The sequence below is a fragment of the Ursus arctos genome, unplaced genomic scaffold (genome assembly GCF_023065955.2).
Source record: "Ursus arctos isolate Adak ecotype North America unplaced genomic scaffold, UrsArc2.0 scaffold_20, whole genome shotgun sequence".
Lineage (NCBI taxonomy): Eukaryota > Metazoa > Chordata > Mammalia > Carnivora > Ursidae > Ursus > Ursus arctos.
Genome location: NW_026622875.1, coordinates 49965223 through 49990174, shown reverse-complemented (window position 1 = coordinate 49990174; position 24952 = coordinate 49965223). Strand labels below are relative to the sequence as shown.

At 38.3% G+C, this 24952-nt stretch overlaps 1 protein-coding gene across 1 annotated transcript in view; it reads right to left on the bottom strand.

Annotated features, from left to right (window-relative positions):
* Positions 1-24952, bottom strand: part of SCN11A (sodium voltage-gated channel alpha subunit 11) — a 79047-nt gene that overhangs the window by 3959 nt on the left and 50136 nt on the right. Inside the window, exons 18-25 of the mRNA XM_026496750.3 lie at positions 23279-23433; positions 20164-20337; positions 15099-15200; positions 14360-14629; positions 13621-13674; positions 10816-10957; positions 5266-5366; positions 187-457 (exon numbers count right to left, since the gene is read on the bottom strand). Coding sequence (XP_026352535.1) covers positions 187-457; positions 5266-5366; positions 10816-10957; positions 13621-13674; positions 14360-14629; positions 15099-15200; positions 20164-20337; positions 23279-23433 — 1269 coding nt within the window. The remainder of the gene's footprint in view (positions 1-186; positions 458-5265; positions 5367-10815; positions 10958-13620; positions 13675-14359; positions 14630-15098; positions 15201-20163; positions 20338-23278; positions 23434-24952) is intronic.

Below are 24952 nucleotides of genomic sequence, written 5' to 3'. Positions count from 1 at the left end.
TGAAAATTGCCCTGTATCTCCTAGCAATTTCCCAGTAGAGAATGGCATCAGTATACCTGTTTATTTTTTCAGAAACCACATTAAGCCTAATTTGTTGCTTTGCGGATAGTTTGGACATACTTCCAAATGAAAAGATTTACTTGTAGCTCTCAGATTAAAGACCCTCAGGCTTCTGATATTACTTACTAACAATAGAAAGAACCACGATCACACAATCAAATAAATTCCAGCCAATGGTGAAGTAGTATTGCCTCAAAGCTAAGATTTTGATGAGACACTCAATTGTAAAAATAACCACAAAGGCCAGGTTGAGACGCTCAAGGATGATTTTCGTGGCTTCAGGCTGGTCATTTGATTCAGCCATCATGCTAAGCATGTTGAGGAAAATGAGGATGATGATGATGATGTCAAAGACCTGGCTTGTGACTAGGTCAAACATGAGACCCTGGCATTTATTCTGAGAGGGAAAAGAAAAAAGGAATCTTAGATCATTTTGCATTGTAAGAATGAAATCATATACATAAAAAAGGCACATACAACAGAATTTGTCCTCTCTTACAACTGAAGCAGTTTCTTGAAAAAATGCATACCCTTTTTAAACAAGAAATTCTTACATTTACATTTTCATTTAAATTCAATTACATAACTTTTGAAGTTGTAGGCTTAGAGCTTTAATTCCATTTTAAAACGAAGAAAATGTTTGGTAATGACATAACTTTGATTTGATGGATGATGTTTTGCTGAAATAAAACAGCTCATGTTGGATTTAATAATAAAAAGATGAACTTTGGTTTCTGTATTTCATCTTTTCCTTTATTTGGGCTTCAATAACATTAATGCAGATACCTACTCACATAATTATGTTGGACGGAATGGAATTAACATCCCCAAGCCTCCATTTGTTAATTCAGAATAATCAGACCTAAGTATACTTAACCAAAACTCTGTATTCAAGCAGTTCTTGAATGCCAATTTTCTAAATATGGTTCACTTGAAAATAAGGCTGGATAAATGGGATTGTGAGGTAATGATTACTAAAAACAGAGATAGAAAAATAGATTATTTCATTTTACTATTGAGGGTGAACTTACATATTGGCTGGTACATAGATGGTCATACTGCTCACAAAGTAAGTCTATGTTAATTGCTCCAGTACAGGTTCCAGCTCAAGTTTGCATGCCTAATCCACCATGTGCAATGAAATGGCTCAGTTGTCTCACTATATTTTCTGTAATCTAAGAGCTGTGAAGCACTACTTCTCTTTACTTAGTGGAAAACTATTCTTTTTTTTTTTTTAAGATTTATTTGTTTGTTTATTTATTTATTTATTTATTTATTTATTTATCAGAGACAGCCAGTGAGAGAGGGAACACAAGCAGGGGGAGTGGGAGAGGAAGAAGCAGGCTCATAGCGGAGGAGCCTGATGCGGGGCTCGATCCCATAACGCCGGAGGCAGACGCTCAACGACTGCGCCACCCAGGTGCCCCATTGTGGAAAACTATTCTTAAACACAAACTCAGACATTAATATTGTATGGTATTCTTGACTATAAATTGATTGTTTTACAATATATGTATATATTAAGGTATTTTATATTATATTATAATCTAATCAAAATATACATACACTAGTCTATTTAGAAAACTCATAAACTGCTGAGAATCACTTGTAGAACCCTAGGTATCTATTATGGTAATCAGGCAAAAGATGATGTTGGTTTGTGGTGGTAGTAGTGGAGAGAGATATAAGCATTTAGGCTTAAGAGCTAATATGGAAGTAGATGTAGAAGGAATCAGAGAGTGTTTGAATGGAGGTGGCTACGGGAAAATGATAGGCTGAGGCTATAATTTTTGGTTGGTGGAGCCATTCAAGAGAACAGAGAATGAGGCGTTTGGAGGGAAATAATAAGCTCTGCCCTGAGAACATTGAGTTTAAGGGGACAGTGGGGAATCTGAGGGCCTTGGGCAGGTAAAGGTATGGGTTTGGAGTTCAGGTGTGAGCTGGAATGCAGGTGTAGAATTCAATGGCACCAATACTGACATGAATTAAAACCATGAGAGTGGATGATATCAGTCAGGCAGAGCAAGGGCGATGAGAAGAGAGAGGATAGGGACAGCACTGGAGGATACTACATTTAAGTTGGTGTCTTCCAAATTTTGTTCCAGAATCATTAAAACTTTTATCAAGGAGTCTGCAGAAGAAACTTGAAAGTCAATTGCATTTGCTGTGTGAGAACGCGTCTAGGAAGTCAGAAAGGACCTGGAGAAAAGATGCTTTTAAGGGTGCTCTCCAGGAAATCACAGTGAGTGGCAAGAATAACAGTGAAGGAGAGTAAGCCTAGACCTAATAGTTTAATACTTAGAGAAACAGAGGCGATCAAGGATACAAGTTACCTAAACTGGAAGATATCAAAAAGCATTCAATATCACTTTAGAATGTACAGGGAATCCTACACCTCAGTATCATTTTTAAATCAGTAATGAAGCCCCCCTGTATAGATGGTTCAGAAAGAATCAGAAATTATTCCAGATCCCTTCCTCTATTGTTAAAAACAAAATGCATCACTACTCAGGTTAAAACAGCTAGATTCCAAACCCCCCACCCCCATGCAATTGCTATTCATTTGTTTCAAAGGTCAAAATAATATTTAGATTTCAGAGATAAAAAAGTCTGTGGGGAGATAAAGTTGTGAGTTAAGGTTAACAGCTGATTTAAAAGTCTTAAGTCAAATTCAGGGACATCTGGAATATGTATTTATCTCATGCAACACTGCTCTCTGGAATATAAAAGTTAAGGTAAATGTGATGCATTAACTGGGGAGATGATACCTGCTGGTTGGAATTACTCCTTGTGAAGTCCGAACTGGAATTACTCCTTGTGAAGCCCTGACTACACAGGGAGGGCTATGGCATGACACCTATTCCCAGATGAACCATGTGACGAACATGCCAGAAGACATAGTTAAAGCATGGAGGTGGAAGCTTGCCTCAGGTAAAGTAGTCCTTGCCCACTTGAAGCTTAGCATGCCCAGTGCAGTGGAGAGGCCTTGAAGCTGCAGCTGTGTCATTGCAACTTCTGTTTGGCTATGTGCTGCCTTGCTTGATTTCATATTCTTTATGAAATAAACAGGTAAATATGTGGGAACCTTTTGCGTCTCATGATTCTTTTAGTTAATTTCAAATCTAGGACCAACTAGTATTGAGTCAGTGGTTGCACAGCATGCACATACAAATAAAAATTCTCTTTGTCTTTTTTGTTGGCTCAGGTTCAAATAAGAACCTTTCCAAATATAATTGTATCATTAACCTCTCAGTAAAAAATTCTTCATTGTATAAATTCTAAACACTTTGCCCTAACATTCCCAGATATTTTTAGTGCAACACATATATTTAATCCTAGTGAGATGGACTCTGTGTGTACCCTAAAACATACTCTTTCATTCAATTAATAATTACTGAGAATACACTTTAACCCAAGCTCTTTTCTGAGTCATGGGAATAGCAGTAAACTAAACATACCTTTGGTAACTTGGGGTCTCGTGTTCCAGTGAAAATCTCCAAATCCTATACATGCTTCAAATATCAAGCCCCTCTTCCATACTGCTTTCCTGAACTTTCCCACTGACCCTGCCTTGAAAACCTTCGAACTTACTTGTCAGAGCTACCAACTATGCCTAGTGTATTGCTTTATTATCATAATGCACTCAAGTTCTAGCTCCTCAATTACATTGCAAACACGAAGCATCTCTGGAGTATCTGATAAAGCAAGATTCATCGAGAGCAAGGGTCAGCAAACTATATCCTGTAGGCCAGATCTGGCCCACTACTGGTTTTTGTATAGCCCATGAGCTCAGAATGGGTCTTACATTTTTTAATATTTGGGGAAAAACTCAAAAGGAAAATAAAATTTGGCATGTGAAAATCAAAGAAATCCAAGTTTTAGTGTCTACGAATCAAGTTGCACTAGAACACAGCCATACACATTTGTTCTATACTGTCTATGGCTGCTTTCTGTTACATGGCAGAGCTGAACAGTGGTGGCAGAGACCACGTGGACTGCAAAACGTGCAATATTTACTATCTGGCCCTTTTTTTGCCAACTCCCGAAATAGAAATTTTATCATAAATACTGGTGGAGTGGAAGTCAGTATGTATGACCTAGACTTTATACCAGAAAAGACTGGTAAAATATATTATAAATACATTTTAGATTGGTCAAGATTTAGTCAAAACTATAACAAGATATCACCTGTCATCATTCTCACACCTGTCAGAATGGCTAAAATCAACAACATAAGAAACAAAGGGTGTAAGTGAGGATGTGGAGAAAAAGGACCACTCACGTACTCTTGGTGGGAATGCAAACTGGTAGAAAACAGTATGGAGTTTCCTCAAAAACTCAAAAATAGAACTACCTTAAGATCCAGCAATCACACTACTGGATATTTACCCAAATAATACAAAAATACTAATTCAAAGGGATACATTCACCCTGATATTTATAGCAGCATTATCTACAATAGCCAAATTATGGGAACAGCCCAAGTGTCCATCAACTGATGAATGGGTAAAGAAGATGTGAGATATATATTATTCAAAAGAAGAATGATATCTTACCATTGGCAATGACATGGATAGAGCTAGAGAGAATAATGCTAAGTGAAATAAGTCAGAGAAAGGCAAATGGCATATGATTTCACTCAAATGTGGAATTTAAGAAACAGAACAAATGAACAAAGTGGGGGAGAGGGGAAGAGAGAGGCAAACAAAGAGACAGACTTTTAACTATAGAGAACTGATGGTTACCAGAGGGGAGGTGGGTGGAGGGAAGGTAAATAGGTGATGGGGATGAAGGAGTAACTTTCTGTGATAAGCACAGGGTTATGTATGGAAGTGTTGAATCACTACGTTGTACACCTGAAACTAATATAACACTGTATGTTAACTATACTGGACTCTAAAATTAAAAAAAAAAGATTTAGTTAAAACAAACTATTACATTTACATCATTGCAATGAGTATATACTAAGCACCTATTGTGTGCTCACTTAAAAGCAAATGAAAGTTGTTGCTCAAGTTCTTATTATTGAGTTTGAATGTCTAATTTTCCTTAGGACTTGAGCCAGACACCAGTGTATCTAGGTCTTTGTTGAGTTCTTAGATAATGTCTGTAAACTTAAAAAATAAAGGAGAACAGCACTGCAGAAATCTGAGCTCAAGACCACTTAATGGATCTATGTATTTAGAATGAATCAATTGCTCTCACCAGAGGTCTTGGAATGGGCTTTTGAGGTTTTTTGGATCCTAATTTTTTCATTGCATTATAGTATTTCTTCTGTTCTTCTGTCATAAAAATGTCTTCACCACCTAAGTATATAGAGAAGATGTGAGCTAATTATCATTAACAGTTTTTTTGGAAACAAGTTCTGAATTTTCAGAAATAGTTTCAAAGTTACATTATATTCTATCAATAATTCCTAAAATTCCCATGGGAAGCAAAAGAAGCTGAACTCTATAAGAGGACTGAAACAAGATTTAAGTTAAGGAAAGGAAAAAATGTTACTTTTATCAGCTATATCTTTTTAGAATATGAACAAAGATTACATACTCTTTGCAAACATCCACCACATCTTTAAAAAAATTGAGTATATTTTAGGTTGCATAAATCAAATCACAGTGCAAGAAAAATAGATATTAGTAACAAAAATTTAAACAAAAATCTCACAAATGGCAATTAAATATCTCCTAAATAAATGTATAAATGCATATATCACTATTAATAAAATTTCATAAATTTTCCAGACCCATTCTCAGGAAAAAAAAATTTATAGAGCTTTAAATGTTCTCACTACTGAACAAGAACAAATAGAAATATGAACAAGAAAAATGAAAGGGGGGTAAACAGAGGGGGAAATGAACCGCAAGAGACTATGGACTCAAGGAAACAAACTGAGGGTTTTAGAGGGGAGAAGTGTGGGAGGATGGGCTAGCCTGGTGATGGGTATTAAGGAGGGCACATATCGCATGGAGCACTGGGTGTCATACGCAAACAATTAATCATGGAACACTACATCAGAAACTAATGATATACTGTATGGTGACTAACATATCATAATTTAAAAAAAAGAAATATGAGCAAGAATTTTCACTTCTGGAAATTTTAGGAGGAAATAAAATATCTAGAAATGCTGGTAAATTAGAACAGAATTCTTTTAAAATGTATAGCTAAACTTGCACAAAAGTAAGAAAAATCTCTGGGGTCTGAAAATCAACAGTGATCGAAGAGTAGTAAATTAGCCTGAAGCCATTGTTGGCCTAAGAGCATTTGCTAATCTCTGAAAAACTAGAATCTTGGGCCTTAATAACTACAAGGGAGTCATGGGGAAAAGGCTGTGGGTTTATGCCAAGGTTCCTGCATGAATCCGAGACTCCTTAAGTGCTGTCGATGAAAGGGTGAAGAAGAAAACAGAAACTGTCAATTGGCAGTGGAAGACAAGTAGGAAACTATGTTAGTCTGGACTATGGATAAAAACCAGTCTTCCCTGACAATCTGTGAATCCAGGCCTGCCTTGATGAAGGTGTGGGATTTGAATTTTCACCACTACCAGTATGGACCAAAAATATACAGCCCTAGGACAGTCTTTTCAACAATGGTGCTGGGGAAACTGGATATCCACATGCAAAAGAATAAATTTAAATTCTTACTTAACACCCTACACAAAAAAATAACTCAAAATACACCAAAGACATAAATGTAAGATCTAACAACAAAACTCTTAGAAGAAAACATAGGGCAAAAGCTTCACAACACTAGATCTGGCAATGATTTCTTGCATATGACACCAAAGGCACAGATAACAACAACAACAACAACAAAAAGACAAATTGGACTTCATGAAAATTTTAAAATTATGTGCATCAAAAGATACTATCAGTGGAGTAAAAAGGCAACCCACGGAATGGGGAAAAATACTTATATATCATGTATCTGATAAGGGATTAATCAGAATACATGGAACACTCCTAAAATTTAACAACAACAACAACAGCCAATGTCAGAGAAATTACTATCTGTGTTCTCTTCTAGAATGTTTATGGTTTCAGGTTTCACATTTAGGTCTTTAATCTGTTTTGAGTTTATTTTTGTATATGGTGTTAGAAAGTGGTTCAGTTTCATTCTTTTACATGTTGTTGTCCCGTTTTCCCAGCACCATTTATTGAAGAGACTGTTCTTTACCCATTACACATTCTTGCCTCTTTTGTCATAGATTAATTCGCTATGTAAGTATGAGTTTATTTTTGGCCTCTCTATTCTGTCATGGATCTATGTGTCTATTTTTGTGCCAGTACCATACTGTTTTGATTATGACAGCCTTGTAGTATAAAATCTGAAACTGTGATACCTCCAGCTTTGTTCTTCTTTCCTTAAGATTGCTTTGATTATTCAAGGTCTTTTGCAGTTCCATACAAATTTTAGTGTTATTTGTTCTAGCTCTGTGAAAAATGCTGCTGGTATTTTGATAGGGATTGCATTGAATCTGTAGATTGCTTTGGGTAGTATAGACATTTAAATAATATTAATTCTTCTAATCCATAAGCATGGAATATCTTTCCATTTGTTTGTGTCATCTTCAATTTCTTTCATCAATGTTTTAGTTTTCAGAGTATAGGTCTTTCACCTCTTTGGTTAAATTTATTCCTAGGTATTTTATTCTTTTAAGTACAATTGTAAATGGAATTGTTTTCTTAGTTTCTCTTTCTGCTACTTCATAATTAGTGTATAGAAGTGCTACCAATTTCTGGATATTAATTATGTGTCCTGCAGCTTTACTGAACTCATTTATTACTTCTAGTAGTTTTTTGGTGGAGTCTAGGATTTTGTATGTATAGTATCATGTCATCTGCAAATAGTGATGGTGTAACTTCTTCTTTAACAATATGGATGACTCATTTATTTTTCTTGTCTTGTTGTTGTGGCTAGAAGTTAACTAGGTTGTTTCAGGATGCCTGGCAGATACAAGTGCCTTCAGTAATTACATTCATCATGGTACTATGTATTAATACTATTATTCTGAGACTGTCCTATGTGTGTGTTGGGGGATAAAACAAAAATGAGTAATTATGGAAATTTTTAATTCTATTATTTCCTGTGCCCATGAGAATCAGTTTTCTCAGTGTGGAAAAGAGGAGATAGAGATTACTATTAGAGAAGAAGTTAAGTGAAAACCTTGTAGTTCTGAACTTGAATAACTAGCATTCATATTTCCAAATACATTTCCTTGAAGTCCTAAATTTGAAGTAGGGCTGCCCGCTGAGAAAACATTGAAGCAATGACAATGAGCATTTCGGGTTGTGATCTCGGAATACCACCTCCCCCCCCCAAAAAAACAGAATTCCTTAGCGAAATGGCTGATTCTTGATCTGGCACAAAAGTGGTATGATTTAGCCCTGAAATATCTTGTCATTCCAGAGAGCAAGGAATCTATCAAATGGGAGGACCTGACTTCAATCCTAACTTTAAAAGAATATTAATTGATCAAAGAATGAATAAATGAATAAATATTTTATGAAAATGAAAGACTCAAAGAAATTTGAATGTTGGCTGGATATTTGACAAATTTAGAGAACTCATGTTAAACTTTTTAGGTGTGGTAATGGAATTGTGGTTATCTTTAAAAAGAGATATGTTTTGAAATATCTGTGGTTGAAACAGTGTGATGTCCATTTGTTTTATTAAAAAAATCTGGTGATAGGATTGGATAAGGGCACAGATGCTATGAAGATGTTCTTAAGTCAGTAAATGTGTTGGGTGATGGATCTTTTAGGTTCATTTTAGTATACTCTTGTGCATGGTAGAAATTTTCTATAATAAAAAGTAGAGCAAAACAAAACAAAATGCCATGGCCTGATCAAAACAGTGATTTCAAATGTAAGCTTCCCTCTAAAATTACAAGGTCTGACATCCAAATTGCCAGGATTGATTGCAATCAAGCTGCATATTACAGGGGTGACTCCACACAGCACACTTCCAAATACCAGCAGCAATGTAGTTACAGAAGGACAATGAGTGACTCTCCCAGCAGATACTAAGAAGGCTGATCAGTATCAGGATACATTTTGTATAGATTGCAAGAGTTCAAAAAAAATTAAGAAGATCCATAAAAATAATTAGGAAAACCAAAGGTGCATATTTAGTTACCCTGTTTTAGGATTTTGGGATTCAGTTCCTACATGCAAGAGAAGAGGCCAAAAAGGACAAGATTGGGAATCTGACTCCACAAAAACACTAATTATAGAAATATCAGAAGTCACAAATTAGACTTAATATTTGAAAACATAAGAAAAAGATGACAATCTTGACTTTAAAAAAGAGACAAAGGGAGAAATACGTACAGCCATCAATCTGTGAAAAAAATGTATAACCTTACAAATGACCAAATAAATGAATATAAATCAATGAGATAATACTTTTACCACCAAGCTGGAAAAGATGATAAAAAGTATAAGAAGGAAGGGGGGGTAAAAAGAAGGGGGAATGAACCATGAGAGACTATGGACTCTGGGAAACAAACTGAGGGCTTTAAAGGGGGGGGGTGGGGGATTGGGATAGGCCGTTGATGGGTATTAAGGAGGGCACGTATTGCATGGTGCACTGGTTGTTATATGCAAGTAATGAATCATGGAACTTTACATCAAAAACTTAGGATGTACTGTATGGTGACTAACATAACATAATAAAAATTTTTTATTAAAAAAAAGTATAAAAATAAGAATGGTGAAACAGAGCAAACAGGCATATTTACATCTTGCAAAAGGAGAGTACCCAGCATAGCATTTCCAAAAGATTATTTGATAATATATCTTTAATGCCTTAAATTCTAGAAACTTATCCTGAAGAAATAATCACAGATACAGAGAGAATTTCAAGAATGTTCATGATTGTTTTAGAAGAGCAAGAAATTTGGAAATGATCTAAATGTCAGAAAAAGAAAGGAATGATTTAGATAAATTATTATTTATCCATAATATGGGATGCAATTTAGCCCTGAAAATTCTTATAAAAAAGATGATTTCATCACATGGCCTCATAACTAATGGGGAGGAGGGGAAAGTACAAAATTAAAAGTATCATGTAATCGCAACCATGTACAAGGAATACATACATATTTAGTGAGAAAGTAACTGGAAGAGATTATGTCAAAATGATGAAGCTTAATCTAAAATTGTTATCATTTGGTGGTCACCTTATGGGTGGTTAAATTTTTTTTTTAAATCTTTCTTTATTTTCCACATTTACCACACATCCCCTATGAATTATGGAATCAGAAAAAAAATAAACATCTGTTTATTACAATGCATGAAGAAAAAGATCTCCCTAAAAAAACCTGCCACTTCCTCAAACATCTTCTTTCCAAGTTCAATAAATCTGCTGAGACTTACATGCTGGAAGCTAGGACACAAGTTTGCTGGAAGAGGAGAGTTTTTCTTTTTATCTTGGATAACAAGGTACACTTGAAAGGTTACTTAAGTATGACTACAGTGTCATAAATACTAATACTGGTACTTGTTTTTCTGTTGGGGTTTAACAATGCCCTCCATTTAAAGAGGGTAGAATAAAAAGTAAAAACAATGATTTAATAAAACCCAGCTGTGCTTAGTCTCTTTTCAGCCATGTCTTCAAGAATCTTCTCCAGGTGGCTTTGTTCCCATGCAGATGATAAAGGTTACTTTGCACAACAATCTAGATTAGAACTGTGTTCCATCCAAGCCTTTGGAAAAGAGAGGTGAAAATACCAAATCAGGACAACTCCCATACTTATCTTTTTCTGCTGTTGGTTGAAGTTGTCAATAATAACACCAATAAAAAGATTCAGAGTAAAGAATGAACCAAAGATGATAAAAGCCACGAAGAAAAGGTAGTTCACTGGTTGTTCCTCAAACCCGGGCTGTAGTTCTTTCTGTTAGGGATTTTTTAAACAAGAAAAGAAAACAATTACTGGAGAAAATTATAAGCCATCTTAACTGCCTTATCTAGAAGTCCAAAGTGTTTCTCAGCAGTAACATTAACTATTCAGGCCCTTGAACAGCCATGGCCTCTCCAGGGAAACCCACTTTCAGTTTCCCCTAGAGGAGCTTGACTGGTACCATGCAATGGGGAGGGGATGTGACAAGAGGGTTACGTTTTTTCTTCTAAGCAATGGAGAACCATGAAAGGGTTGTAAGAGAGAGAAATGATGTGATCACATGTGTCCTTTGAGAGGGTGTCTAGGATGTGTATATGGACACATAACTAGAGAGAGCCAGACTGGAGAGGAGGCCACTGTAGAAGGGGCATAGTCCCATCAGGCACAGGTGACTGACTACCAGCTCTTGATGAATGATAACATCCTTCATATTAGAGCCCACTGTTGTATTTAGTCTGTGGTTGTGTCCTGTCACTCTTGAATTCCTAGGGCCTAGTATACTTTGTGACATGTAGATTCTCAATACACATTGAATGAATGTTTGGATGTATGGATGGATGGATGGATGAATGAATAGTCAAGCTATAGAACAGACACAAAAATGGACTACAACCAAGTTCCCCCAACTCAGAGTATGACCGAAAGCATACAAAATCCCTTTCATCCAAGTTCTTCACATTGTCATTGGCTTTATGCAGTTTGGGCATAGGTGGCAGGACAATTTCTCTTTTCTTTCTCCAGATCACGTTCAAAGATATAGCTATGAGTGTTGATAGCTCTATCACCTGTTGAATGTTTTTATGATATTTGTTATTCAACACCCACCATACAGACTAATGTAATGAAGGTAATATTTGAAAATATTTTTCTTTTGCCTTGAAGAGTACATGACCTTAGTACCAGTTGGCTTGAGATGTCCATTTGTTCAAACTAGGGGTAGGCATTAGTACAGAAACAATACAGTGAAAAGAAAGAATTACTGTCAGCATCTGACATTTAAAATAGGATTATATAGCAGACTAACTATCCTGCAAAGAGAGATTCAGATAGGAAGAAGAAAGACAAAAGATCACCCCTCTTGTACCTAGGGAATTGTCAGAAAAAGAGAGACAGAGAACATCAGAGCCATGAGATGTGTGTCCTGATTCACCCTCTTTGGGTTTGGAGAAGGGACTTGGGATTCAGTAAATTGAAGGTAACATGGGGATATAAAGAGGATATTCTTGCTCAAATTCTGTATTTTTCTAAGAGAAAGCTGCTGCTGGGAAGGCCTGGGATACACTGCACAGGCAGGATGACTTAAGAGGCTAGAGTAGCATAATTAGAGAAAGTCTCTCAAATTTTTCAGTTTTCATGAGGCTTGGACATGGAGTTGATGTCCAAGGCCTGCCATGATGGGCTTTTGGCAAGAGATGGGAGTAGACTGCTGGGCCAGGGGACCAGGTAGAGGACATGGCAGAGAGTCAGTGTTTGAGGCCAGGAGGAATTGAGTGGGAAGAAAGGCCCATGGTTTCACCAATATTTGAGACCAGCAAGATTCTCTGTGATTACACAGACAAGGGCATCATCATGCTAGAAGCCAGTACATACACACCAGCTATAAGGTCCCAGGACCAGCATCAGGATGGGCATCCCACCATACACCTCCACTCACCTATCATTCATTCTGAGAACATGTAAGTCACACACCTCTTCCTACATACATCTGCATAAGATTTCCTCCCCATCTCCCATCTCCACCTCAAGGCACATGGATGCCTAAGTTAAACTAAGGTGAAGGTCATGTATTCAAAAGACCAAAAAAAAACCACAAAAGCACGTTAATATTTTAAAATACTGTCTTAGTTATAAATTGCCTCCATTACTACTACTATAACATTTCTTGGCATGCATGAGTGGCTCAGTCAAACATCTGACTCTTGATCTCAGCTCAGGTCTCGATCTCAGGGTCATGAGTTCAAGCCCCATGTTGAACTCCACACTGGGCATGGACCCTACATTTAAAAAAAAAATAACCCACTTCTCATACCACCTCCACTGCCACTACCAGCTCACACACCTACTATGTGTCAGGTATCAACTCTGCAGATTCTCAGAGCAACAACACGTGTGTGATTACAGGAAAAAATAAACAATGCTGATTCCATTCTTGATTCAACCATTTGCTTACTCCATGGCTTTGGGCAACACTCTTCCTTTCCAATTCTCAATTTTCCCAACTAGAACATGGAAATGAACCATGAGAAGGTCTCTCTTATCAGACCCTAGTCTAGCTGTAAGGTTTTCCAACAGTTCAGGGCTAGTGCCTTTTGAAATTTGGTTTCTGCCTGAATACCCAGTTGAAAAAGAAGCCAGAGAGGAAAATCAAGGCATTCTGTGATTCTATTTTTTCTGGCTCCATCTCCTCCATGAGAGGTTTCTCCCTGGTCGCTATGGAGAAACAGGACTGGACTTTGGAGCAAGATGGGATGCAATACTCATGGCAGGATGAATAAGAACCTCTTTTACCCCTATGTCATAGTCATTGTCCCAAGGAAAACAAGGCACAGAACGCTTGCTGGTGGAACTATGATGTGGGAAGTTCTAGACTGTGTGAGCAGTCATGATATCCCTGATTTGACCGTAGCACTCTAGAACATGGTAGAACAAAAGCTCACCCCTCTGGAATCGACAGCTGCATACATAATATCCATCCAGCCCTTAAATGTTGCCTGTAACAAAAGCAAATAAACATGAACATAATTATAGACTTGCTATCAACAGACAAGTGCCATACAACAGCAAGCAAGGCCCGCTGGGCAGATATATATAGATGGATAGGACCGAATGTCCAGGACAGAATGTCCAGATAAAAGAACAGTAGAAGGGAACTAAAAAATGGGTATCTTGGGTTTTTTTTCTTCTTCATTTGTACAAGATAAAAAGTATTTTTTTAAAGGAATTTCTGCTTTAAAATTTTCTAGAGAGGCTGTGTAACAATTGCTGGAAAGAGCCTGGCTGAGGCTTTCCTGATGCCACATGTTTGCACTGTCTGCCTAAGACCTGGCAACTGTGGTTTGACCAGGGGACTGACTTCCAACAGAGAACTGCTACTAATGGTGTGGCTTTGCATCTGAGGCTCCAGTCCTCTTTGGCTGGAGCTCTGGAGAGTAAGGAACCATATAGGACAGGGTGAGATGTAAAGGAGCATTGCTTGGAGGTTGAGGCTTAGTAGACAGTAAAGTTGGAGATGCTCAATGGGGAACAATTCCAGAGGGCATCGGCTTCCACTTGGGAAATTGGGATCTGATTCTACTATCTCAATGGAGTCAATGTATTTTTATTAAACTGAGAAATGATTTATGCTTCTTTTAAGGTTTCTCTCCTCACAGTGAAAAACATACCAACAGTACTTACCACTTGCAGCAGGGCAAGGTAAGCCATTCCCACATTGTCAAAGTTGACTGGAAGGATGACCCAAGATAAATTTCCACTTTCACATTGAGTTTTGCTTGCAACAGTGTTGTAATTTATAACTGAGTTTATATCTGTTCTATTAATACATCTTCCAAAATTTCCAGAAAAGAAGTTTACTCCCAGGATACAAAATATCAGCCAGAAAATGAGGCAGACAAGCAAAACATTCAGAATGGCAGGTATGGCACCTATGAGAGCATTGACTACAACCTTAAAAAAAAAAAAAACAGAAGAAAAACATAACAGATGCATGGGATTCACCAAGCTGTGGATCTCAGGATGGGCCTGATATGTGGGACTGGACTTCTTGGAGCTCTGTCTTTACTTTCTACCTCCAACTCCCCCAACCCTGTATCCTATGACAAGCCCTGCTCTCAGCTCCATACATAAAGGGTCTTTCTTTATCACTGAGGATCACTTGAGAAGTGTCCTTTGATGACAGTGTTACAGGCTTATGGGACACCTGCCCTAGGATTGAAAGGAAACCAGAGTCCATCTTGGCTACCACAGAATGGATGCTATATCTTAAATTTTCCTCCATCTCTCAAATTCTAAGCAGTGGACTGGATGGGAAGGAGCCCAGGAAAATCTTGGCAATTTAATGGAAGCCCAGCCCAAGAAGAGCAGTTGGCTCTTCCACCTCTCCCTGACCTTCCTCCCATCTATCTGAAGAACGTACCTTCATTCCTTCGAACTGGGACAATGCTCGTAGGGGCCTCAGGGCTCTTAGGGTCCGGAAGGACTTCAAGCTCTTTAAGTCAATGAGACTGGTCACAGAGACCTGGTGGGAAGAGAAGCCACAGGTAGTGTACCTGACTTGGTTTCCAGGGAAGCAAGTCAGGGACTGGCAGCCCTCATTCTGAGAGGCAGACACACGGTGTCTTCAGCGGATTATCCAGAAACAGAAAGCAGTCAACTCTCCCTGGAAGTGGGAGGGCAAGTGAAGAGGCTATTTTTCTCCTTGCTTGCCAAAGCTACAGCCCATACAGGTGAGGACAATGCATTTACATTATTTATTTAATGAAAGACAAAGAAAGGCTGAGAAATTGTTGTGAGTTAAAGGAAACCAAAGGGACATAACGATGTTGTGTCATTTGGGGTCCTGAATTGGATCCTGGCTTGCGGGGAGGTGAGGGGAGCCAAGGTGGATGGATAGAAAGAATTATCCATAAAGGACCTTGTTGAAACAATTGACAAAATTTGAAAATGGATATGGGGTTTGCTATTGAGTCATGTTAAATTTCCTAACTTTGATAATTGTGCTGTAACTGCGAGACAATAACCTTTTTCTTAGGAAATACACACTGGAATGTTTAGGGGAAAGAGGTGTGGTGCCTGCAACCTAATCTCAAGCAATTTAGAATGAAAAATGGAGAGAAAATGACAAAGCAGATGGGGTGAAATGTTAATAATTCGTGAACCTGGGGAAAGAGTATAAGGGGTTCTTTACACTATTTCTTGCAACTTTTCTTTAAGTTTAAAATGATATAATAAAAAATTACAAGAAAATAATAAACTGTTTGCGAATATTTCCCCTCACTCAGATGCCTCCTTTTGGAGGAATTAAATCCAATTTTCTCTCCCAACATACTTCTTCCCAATGGGTCAGAACTAAGGAGTGGAAAGTTCTGCAAACACACTAAATTGAAACAACTATAATGAGCTTAAATTGAAGACCACTATTCACAGATTCTAGTCATTCTTACTGATAATGCAGAGCCTTCAGAGGTTGAACTTGAAAGAAGGGCTGCTCAGCAGGACAGGAAGTGAATTATCATATGACTGACTATGCTGATATCAGAGTTCATGATTATCTAAAATCAGTCCCCTACCAATCTCATTGTAGTAGTAAAATACTAGCAAATTGAGAGAAATTAAGTGAGTTAATATGGCAGAATGAAAAAATTTTAAAATGTGTAAATCACTTTTTTTATATCACCATCAATTCAAAATGCTTTTATTTATAAAGGTTTTCCAGGGGTGCCTGGGTGGCTCAGTCAGTTTAGTGTCTGCCTTTGGCTCAGGTCATAATCCCAGGGTCTTGGGATCGAGCCCCACATTGGGCTCTCTGTTCAGCGGGGAACCTGCTTCTCCCTCTCCCTGTGCCTGCCCCTCCGCCTGCTTATGCTCTCTCTCTCTCTCTCTCTCTCTGTTAAATAAATAAATAAACTCTTTATAAAGGTTTTCTAAAATAGGCATTTTGTTTGTTCTCTTGTTTGTAATAGCACTGCCTGTTGGGAAAGTTATTTCAGCAGATTTTCCACAAATATTTCCTTGTTCCTAGCCAGAGGGAAAAGGATGGCACAGTTCAGCAGTTCTTCTGACTTTACCAAATAACTGTTATCGCAGGTGGGGAAGAAGGGTCTCTAGAGGGACACTGTACACCTTTTCACCTGATAAGGTTATCCTTAGTCTATTCCACCAAATTGGGAAGTATTGATGAGACATGTAGACATAAAAATGCTCACATTATTTCCCACTCTATAGTACTCTTAAGGTGGGAACTCTTCTGCTGGTTCTATCTTTTTTTCTATCTAACTTGCATTTATTACTCTGTACTGTTAGGACATTCACCATTTTGATATACATATTCTTGTGGTTTGTTCCTTTTAACTGTTATAAAATATTACAGGATAAAAATATTCATATTTTATGGATCCATTCCCCCTTGGTGTTATTTCCAATTCTTTGCTATTATGAACAAAAAACTGGACAGATGTGTGCATTTTTCTTGCATACATACACAAGAGTTTTCCATAGATGTATAACTAGAAATAGTATTTCTGGATAATAAATTGGGCACATTTGTAATTTTACTTAATGTGCAAAATTTTCCCTAAAATAACCGTTACCAATTAAATTGTTAGCAGTGATTAGAAATTCCATTTTCTTATATCCTTCTCAATATTAGAGATTATCCAACTTTAAAATTTTTGTCAGTCTGACAAATAATACAAAGTCTCTTATTTCAATATGCGCATCTATGCTAACTGGTGAAAAAGCTAGTGTGTATTTCTTCATATATTTATTTGTAATTTGTGTTCCTTATGTGAATTACCTGTTTGCATCCTTCTCCCATTCTTACATTAAATTGTCTTTTTCTTGTTGATCTGTAGAGAGTCTTTATATACTATGGATAATAATTTTCTGTTATGCATATGGCAAGCAGTGTCTCCAGGCTCTAGCCTGTCTTTATAATTACAGTTCTATTGAAAAAAACCCAAAAGTTTTACATTTTTATATAGTTGAATTTAGATATATATTTTTTGTGGACGTGTTTATATTTTCTACTTCAAAACTATAAAGGTCATTTTATATAATGTTGATTAATGAGCAACATAAAAGGATTATTCACAGAGTGCCTGGGTGGCTCAGTCAGTTGAGCATCTGACTCTTGACTTTGGCTCAGGTCATGATCCCAGGGTTGTAAGATCAAGACCCATGATGGGCTCTGTGCTGAGTGTGGAGTCTGCTAGGATTCTCTATCTCCCTCTCCCTCTGTCCCTCCCCCACCCCCCACTTGCACGCTGTCTCTAAATTTTTTTTTTAATTTAAAAAGGTTTATTTACATACTTTCTCTTATTTAATCTGCACAATAATGTTCTGAATTAAGTAGCATTATATATCACTTACCATGTTTCAGACAAAGAAAGTTGAAGCTCAGAGGATTGGCAACTTGTTTCAGGTGGAACTGGGATTCACAATTTGGTCTATATGATACTAATGCCAATAATAGTAATAGTAGACCATACTTATCAAGTACTTTGGGATTTATAAAAATAAATATTTACAAGATTATTTCTTTTCTTGTTCTACTCATCTTTGTTCCATTCATTTTGTTACCAAGATTATACTTATCTCATCCAAGAAAGTCTGCAAGCTTCCTCTTTTTTAATTCTTTGTAACAATTTGAATAAGGTTGGGGTTAACTATTTATCTTAGTTCAGCCTGCAAAAACAGAATATCAAAGCCTGGGCTGCTTGTAAATAACAGAAATTTACTTCTCACAGTCTAGAGTCTAGGTAGTCTAAGATCAAGGTGCCAGCAGATTCAGTGTCTTGTGAGAGAGCACATCCTGACTCATAGATAGTTTTCTTCTCCCTATGTCTTCACATGGCAGAAGGGGTGAGGAAGCTCTGTGGGGTCTCTTTTATAACATCACTAGCCCCATTCATGAGGGCACTGCCCTCATAACCTAATCACCTCCCAAAGGTACCACCTCCAAATACGAACACATCGGTGGTTAGGCTTCAACATATGAATTTTAGGGGATGCAAACATTTCAGTATATAGCACTATTCCTTGAAAGTTTGGTAAAACTTGCCTGTAAAACCATCTGCACCTGGTGCCCTTTTTTGACAGTGTGGAGTTGAACTACTGTTTTGATATTTTAAATGGTTATTGTTAGATTTATGTTTTCTATTTGTATCTGGTCTAATTTGGGCAATTTGTAGTCTATACTCTCATTTTTATTAAGGTGAAGACTTATCAAAAGGGGGAAGTACTTTGCCTAAGGTTACACAGAAAGAGAACAGACAAGATAACTTTAGGATCAGTTTCCTGAGTTTAGGTCAGTAGACCACAGGTCCCTAGAATGGAGATACCAATCATCTGTCCACTGTCTTATGGGTTCTTCACTATACTATAAGATAATGGGTGAAATCACCTTGGAAACTGATAGGGTTTACAGACATGTGGATATTTTTATTCCTTTTTATTATTGCTGTTGGAGCTCCCATGTTACTGATGCTTTTTTAAAATTCCTGAACCACATGCCTACTTGTATCCAACAACAACATTAACAACATTATGGTTCTCCAGTTGCTATGTTGACCACATGGCTTCTGCTTATGCATTTGTCGTGTCTACTTCTTTAAATAGCAGGGACAAAGTCTAACTAATAGCACATGATAGAAAGAATATAGATGTTAAAATCAAGGGCTTCGGAGTAAGGCTTACTGGGTTCAAGTTTCATCTCCAACACTTCTAGCAGGCCAATTTTTGACATGTTTCTTAACCTCTCTATTACTTAGTTTCTCCTTGTGTATATGAAAAAATAATAGTACCTACCATATGGAGTGGTTGTGATAACTAAAAGAAAGAATGCTTATGAAGCATATGGCAGAGTACCTGGCATAGAGAAAGCACTCGATAAATGTGATGTATTATTATTAGCCTTAGCATAACACAGACCAAGGTGTGAATTCCAGTTTCATCTGAAACAAGTTGCTGACCATCTGAGCTTCAAGTTTCCTTATCTGTAATGTGGTAGGTAATGTATGACTCTGCTTAACTCAGAACATTGTTGTGCAGATTAAATGAAAGAATGTATGAGAATAATCCTCTTATGTTGCTTGGCAGTTAAGATGGAGACCAGCCTAGTCTGTTGGCTGCTCACCTGCTTTGAGAAGTTTTGAGAGAAAATAGAAAGTTGGAAGAAGGGTGGGACACTCAAAGTTATTCTATGTATACATCAGACATAAGCAGTGCTTATGGAGAAAAGTGGATGAGTGCCATCATGGAAAGTACTGGTGTAGTGAGAATATGAAGCGCAGTGTGAGGAATAAGATCCAGGACAAACAGGACTGCTGATGGATAAATGACAACTACTTACAAGTACTGTGAAGAAAAATATTTTGGAGGGGTACCCAAATAAGGCACACAGGAAAAGCAGCTTCCTTATGGTATCTTCCCCTCCCCTACCCCAACCCCTGCTGCATGGAACACAGAGATGGTAAACTTACAATCACAATGACGAAATCAAGCCAGCACCAGACACTGGTGAAATACTTCCCAAATCCAAAGGCCACCCATTTTAGACCCATCTCCAGGATAAAAATGTATGTGAAAATATGGTCAGTACAATTTAGTAATGCTTGGATATTGGGTCGTTCCTCAAGGTGAACATCTTCAAATACCTGAAATGATAAAGCATAGCCATAGGCCAGGTTGAATATTTGCTTAGAACTACTCGCTGACCTTACTTTTTAATTTTTCTTCCTTATTTGAATAAACTAGAATCTCTTTTGGTGACAAGGTTTTGCTCAAAAGGTATTAAGAATGAAATTTCCCAGTGGAATAAATTCCTTGAGTAAATAAAACTGGAAGAAGGAAAATTCTATTTCTAGACTCCTATTGCCACAATAGCTCCCTAGGCTCTCATCACTGATCCCTGAAATATGAAAATATTTTCCTAACAGATCACCACACAATTTCCTGGTCTTCCTGATCCTTTCAACTCTTGCTAACAATATCTTGCCAACTTTTCCAGAACCACCCAATGGCATACTCCAGCCCTTTCATCCTCCTAGTTACCTTAGTGGCTCTATATAGAGGCTCTCCATTGCTCGTAACACCTTAGTTCCAAACACCTTAGTCTACACTATATATTTTGCCAACTCTGAGGCCAACGATCTACAACAAACAGCCTTATGACTTACCCCAGTGCTCCCAATGTATGTGCCCATTTTTTGTGTACCAAGACATGCAAAAGTTTGGGGAGCTCTGAGCTAGAGCTTCCAGTGTAAATTACCCTGAATATTAAACATTTGTTGAGTGTGATCATGAAAGTGAGACGTCCTAGCCTCTGGAGAGACCCTTTTTCATTCTACATCCAAACATCCCCCTCAACTGAAATGTGTATGTGATTCTCTGGGGTCTATATAACTAGGGTAGAAGCAGTCCTTTTGGCCTTTATAAAGTTACTGAGAATGAAAAAAAGAAGATAAGTCTCCCTGGTACTTAACCTGTCATGACATTTGGGCAAACACTGAAGGTAAGAAAAAAATTGGTCCTGCTGTTGGGTACTAAGGTAATCTCATAGTCCCATGGTCCTGGGGAAAAAGAATGCAAAAGAATAAAACAGTCTGACTTCCAACTCCTAAGTGGGCTTCCTGTCCTCTGCTGGCTCCTCATCATTGTTAAAGTCTCATTTCGTTTGATATTTTCTTTGGAAACTGTCCTTCTTTCACCAAGACAATTAGGTGACTGTTCTGCATGGCCCCATGTCATCCACTGCTTCTCTGAGTGTCACTGTGGCCTTGGTCTATAACTGCTTGGACCCCATCTGTCTTCCATACTAGACTCCATGCTCCTGGAAGTCAGGGACTTGTCTTTGTGCCTCCTGAAGAGAGACAAATCTGAATAGTATTGGAAGCTCATTTCCTCTCTCATTTTGGAAGCTGAGCAACAACCTGGCTCAGCAGATCAGACTTTGCTCAATCAAAGAATAGGTCAATATCAGCAACTGAACTTTGGAGCCTCCCACATTATAATGAGGCCATTTCCTTGTCCAGAAAGCTCCCAATATTACCCAGTTGCTCAGACAAGAGCTTCCCAAACTCTAATGAGTCCCAAAGCACTTAGGTTCTGATTCAGCGGGTCTGCGGTGGGCCCAAGACTGCATTTCTAACAAGCTTCCAAGTGATACTGAGACTGCTGATCCATATACCACAGGCAGTGGCAAGGGACTAGATGTTTCTTGTCTCCATTTGTCTACAAATATGTAAAGTGAAACAGGACCTGAGTCCTTCTCCTAGAACCCTCTGCATTGTGTGTTCAGTCTTGCTCTGCCCAACCTACACTTGCCTCATCAGAAGGCAGATGAGAACTAGGAGGATGGTATCATATGTCCTTGACCTTCTGACAACACCATGCTTTCCCACTTACAAACACAGGGCTTGGTAGATACCAATTATCATTTGTGAAATAAATTAAAGAACCCTATTACTTGAATAAGAGTAAAGAGCCAGTGCAAATGTGAGCACCAGAAGGCTACAAGGAATCCTAGACCAAGGATAAGCAATAAAAATAATTAAGAGAGTTCTCTGGCATGGTTTAGAAAAATTTACTGTTCTTTAGCTTGAGAAATAATTTACACTGTAGTAAGTAGATAAATGGAGATGTGTGCTGATCATAGGCTCTGGTGGGCCCCAATGTGTGCTCATCTCCTTTCACCCAGAGATCACATAAGTGTAAAGCACTAACCAGGATGGCAATGGTGAAGAAGCAAGACATTTCCATGTCTCTTCTAATTGCTAGTGACTTACTATGAAACGTTCTGTGATTCTAAATCGATAAGGGGGAACCTAAGACTCCATTCACTTACACAACAAATAGTAAGAGAGTTTGGTTCTATATTATGGCCATTTTAAGGGAAAATATAAAATAGAAGGGGGAGAGAAAAAGAGAGAAACATGTAGGTGATAAGAGAGAAGATGCTATTACTCAAGTAAGGGAGGGAAGAAGGACCAAAAGGTGAGGAGAGAGAGCAGGAAGGAGTTTATGACTACATGCTATTGGAGGCATGGATTTAGTTATTTCCAAACCTTACTGGGACCACTACACCTCGATCTGGAAGGAGCTGCTATGTGAATAAAGCAGTATCTGTTTGTCTCTCCTCTCAAGGGACCATGACTGATGGACAATACCAAGACAAATTATTATATCCAAATCTGGTCCCCGTAGCCTTCTCCTCCTAATGTTCTACCTTTAGGAAACCAGCATTATGGTTTTCCAGGAAGGAGAGGTAAGAATATTGCTGTCTAGAGGAAGAAACATGTAGAATAGAGTGAAAATGTCTAGAAATTCTCCAAGAATGAGGGTCAGGCATGGGGTTCAGGGCCAGACTCCAGTAGCCACTTTAAAGTGTTGATTTGAACCATGCTTCCCCATAAGTAAAGTGTCTTTGGCTTGGGACTTCCCAGTTGGAGCTGGACTCCAGAAGTTGTGCAAAATCCTGCCCTCAAGGGGAACCAGCAGCAAAGATCCCACTTCTGCCTCCCCATATTCACAGCCCCATGTCAGAATGTTGCCTAGCCACCTGATGCCCAATGTCCCCACAAGACTGTGATAATTTACCAGTGCCCCACTGCTCAGCAGAATCACAAAGATAATAAAACTCTCAAACCAGCTGTGTTTCACTATTTGGTAGCAAGTTTTCCGCAGGTTCCACCAAATGAGCCCGGGGGACTTTCTCTTGTCTATGGCACAGCATGGGAAGCAGTGACCCAGGCCTGCAAAGAATGAGCAGCAGCATTATACTTAGTGTCTGTAAAGAACTGCATTAATAACCCTAACTCTTCACCCCTCCCTTTATGCATGTCCCTTACCTCTGCAATTCTTCCCACTGAAGAGGTGGAGTCATTTTGCAACCTCTGAATCTGGGCTCAGCCATGTAACTTGATTTAGCCAATAGAGCAGAGTGAGAATCATACACACCAGTTCTGAGCTTTGGCCTTGAGAGGCCACTTGCTCTCTGGCACCATCTCAATAAAGAGAGGAATATTTGTGCCAATCCACTGGTTTCAGGAGAAGGAGAATGGACATGTGATACAGAGCCAAGGGACCCAGTTAAGCCAAGGGGCCCAGTTAAGCCCAGTCCAGATTGGCCAACTCCCAGTCATTATCACATATGAATAAAGCCAGCCAAAATCAGTAGAAATAACCAGCCTTGATGAGTGGAGTCATGTAGACACATGTTTATTATTGTGTGCCACTGAGACTTCATGGCTGTTTGTCATGCAGCAATTTCTTTTGGTAACAGTAAACAGTGTTCTAAGGACTGAGGGGAATGAGGTAAGGATGGGCACAGGCTCTATGAACAACCCAAACCACACAATCTGATCAATTGTCAAGGCATTTACACATAGCTAAGGCATTTACACTAGCCTTCAGCATGAATTACATCACCCTTCTCACCTTGTCTCCTTCACCCACCCTCCAAGTTCCATGGAGGTTAATTTCATGGTGATTACAACATTCCACTCCTTTCCACATCATCTTCCTAAGCTACTGTGAGGTCTCCTCAGTCTGTCCCTGCCCTCTTCCACCGTTCAGAACATCAATAGGTTAATCTCCCTTAAAGGCTTTCTTTCCTGTCTTTTATGCCACTTCTCCCTTCTTCTAGAAACCAACCTTTCTTCTCCAACTTCACTGTTGACTGATCCTGTACGCACCTCAAGCACCAGTCCAAATGTAAGTCAGGATAACTAACAGTAGTCTATCCCCAGCCTGACCTCTGACCCCGTGGGCAGTTTGGGGGCTGTCAAACAACCTGGAATAAGTTTGAAACTCATTCTTGGTGTCCATTCTGAGACCAATCTAGTGTCAAACTTATGAAGAAATTTTAATTTTAGATTCATTCATTCATTTAAGTCTCTATGTTGAGCCCATAATCTGGGCAAGATTCCATTCTTACACTAGAGATACAATATTGATTAATTCAGTGCCTAAGTTTTTAAGGACCTCACAAGAGAGACAGACACAAATAAATTTCCCACAATGAATACAGGAAATAATAAAGACACATAGAAAGGAACCACTATATCCACTCAAGGAATTAGGAAAGACTGTATTTATTGATTGCTTATTATGAGCCAGATATTCTTCTAGGTGATGCACATTCACTCATTTAAGACCAACAACAATTCTTTGCAGTATATACTATTATAGCCATTTTATAAATAAAGCATAGAGAAGTTAAGTAAATTGAACAAGCCATACAGCTAGTAAATAAGGAGGCCAGAACTGAGC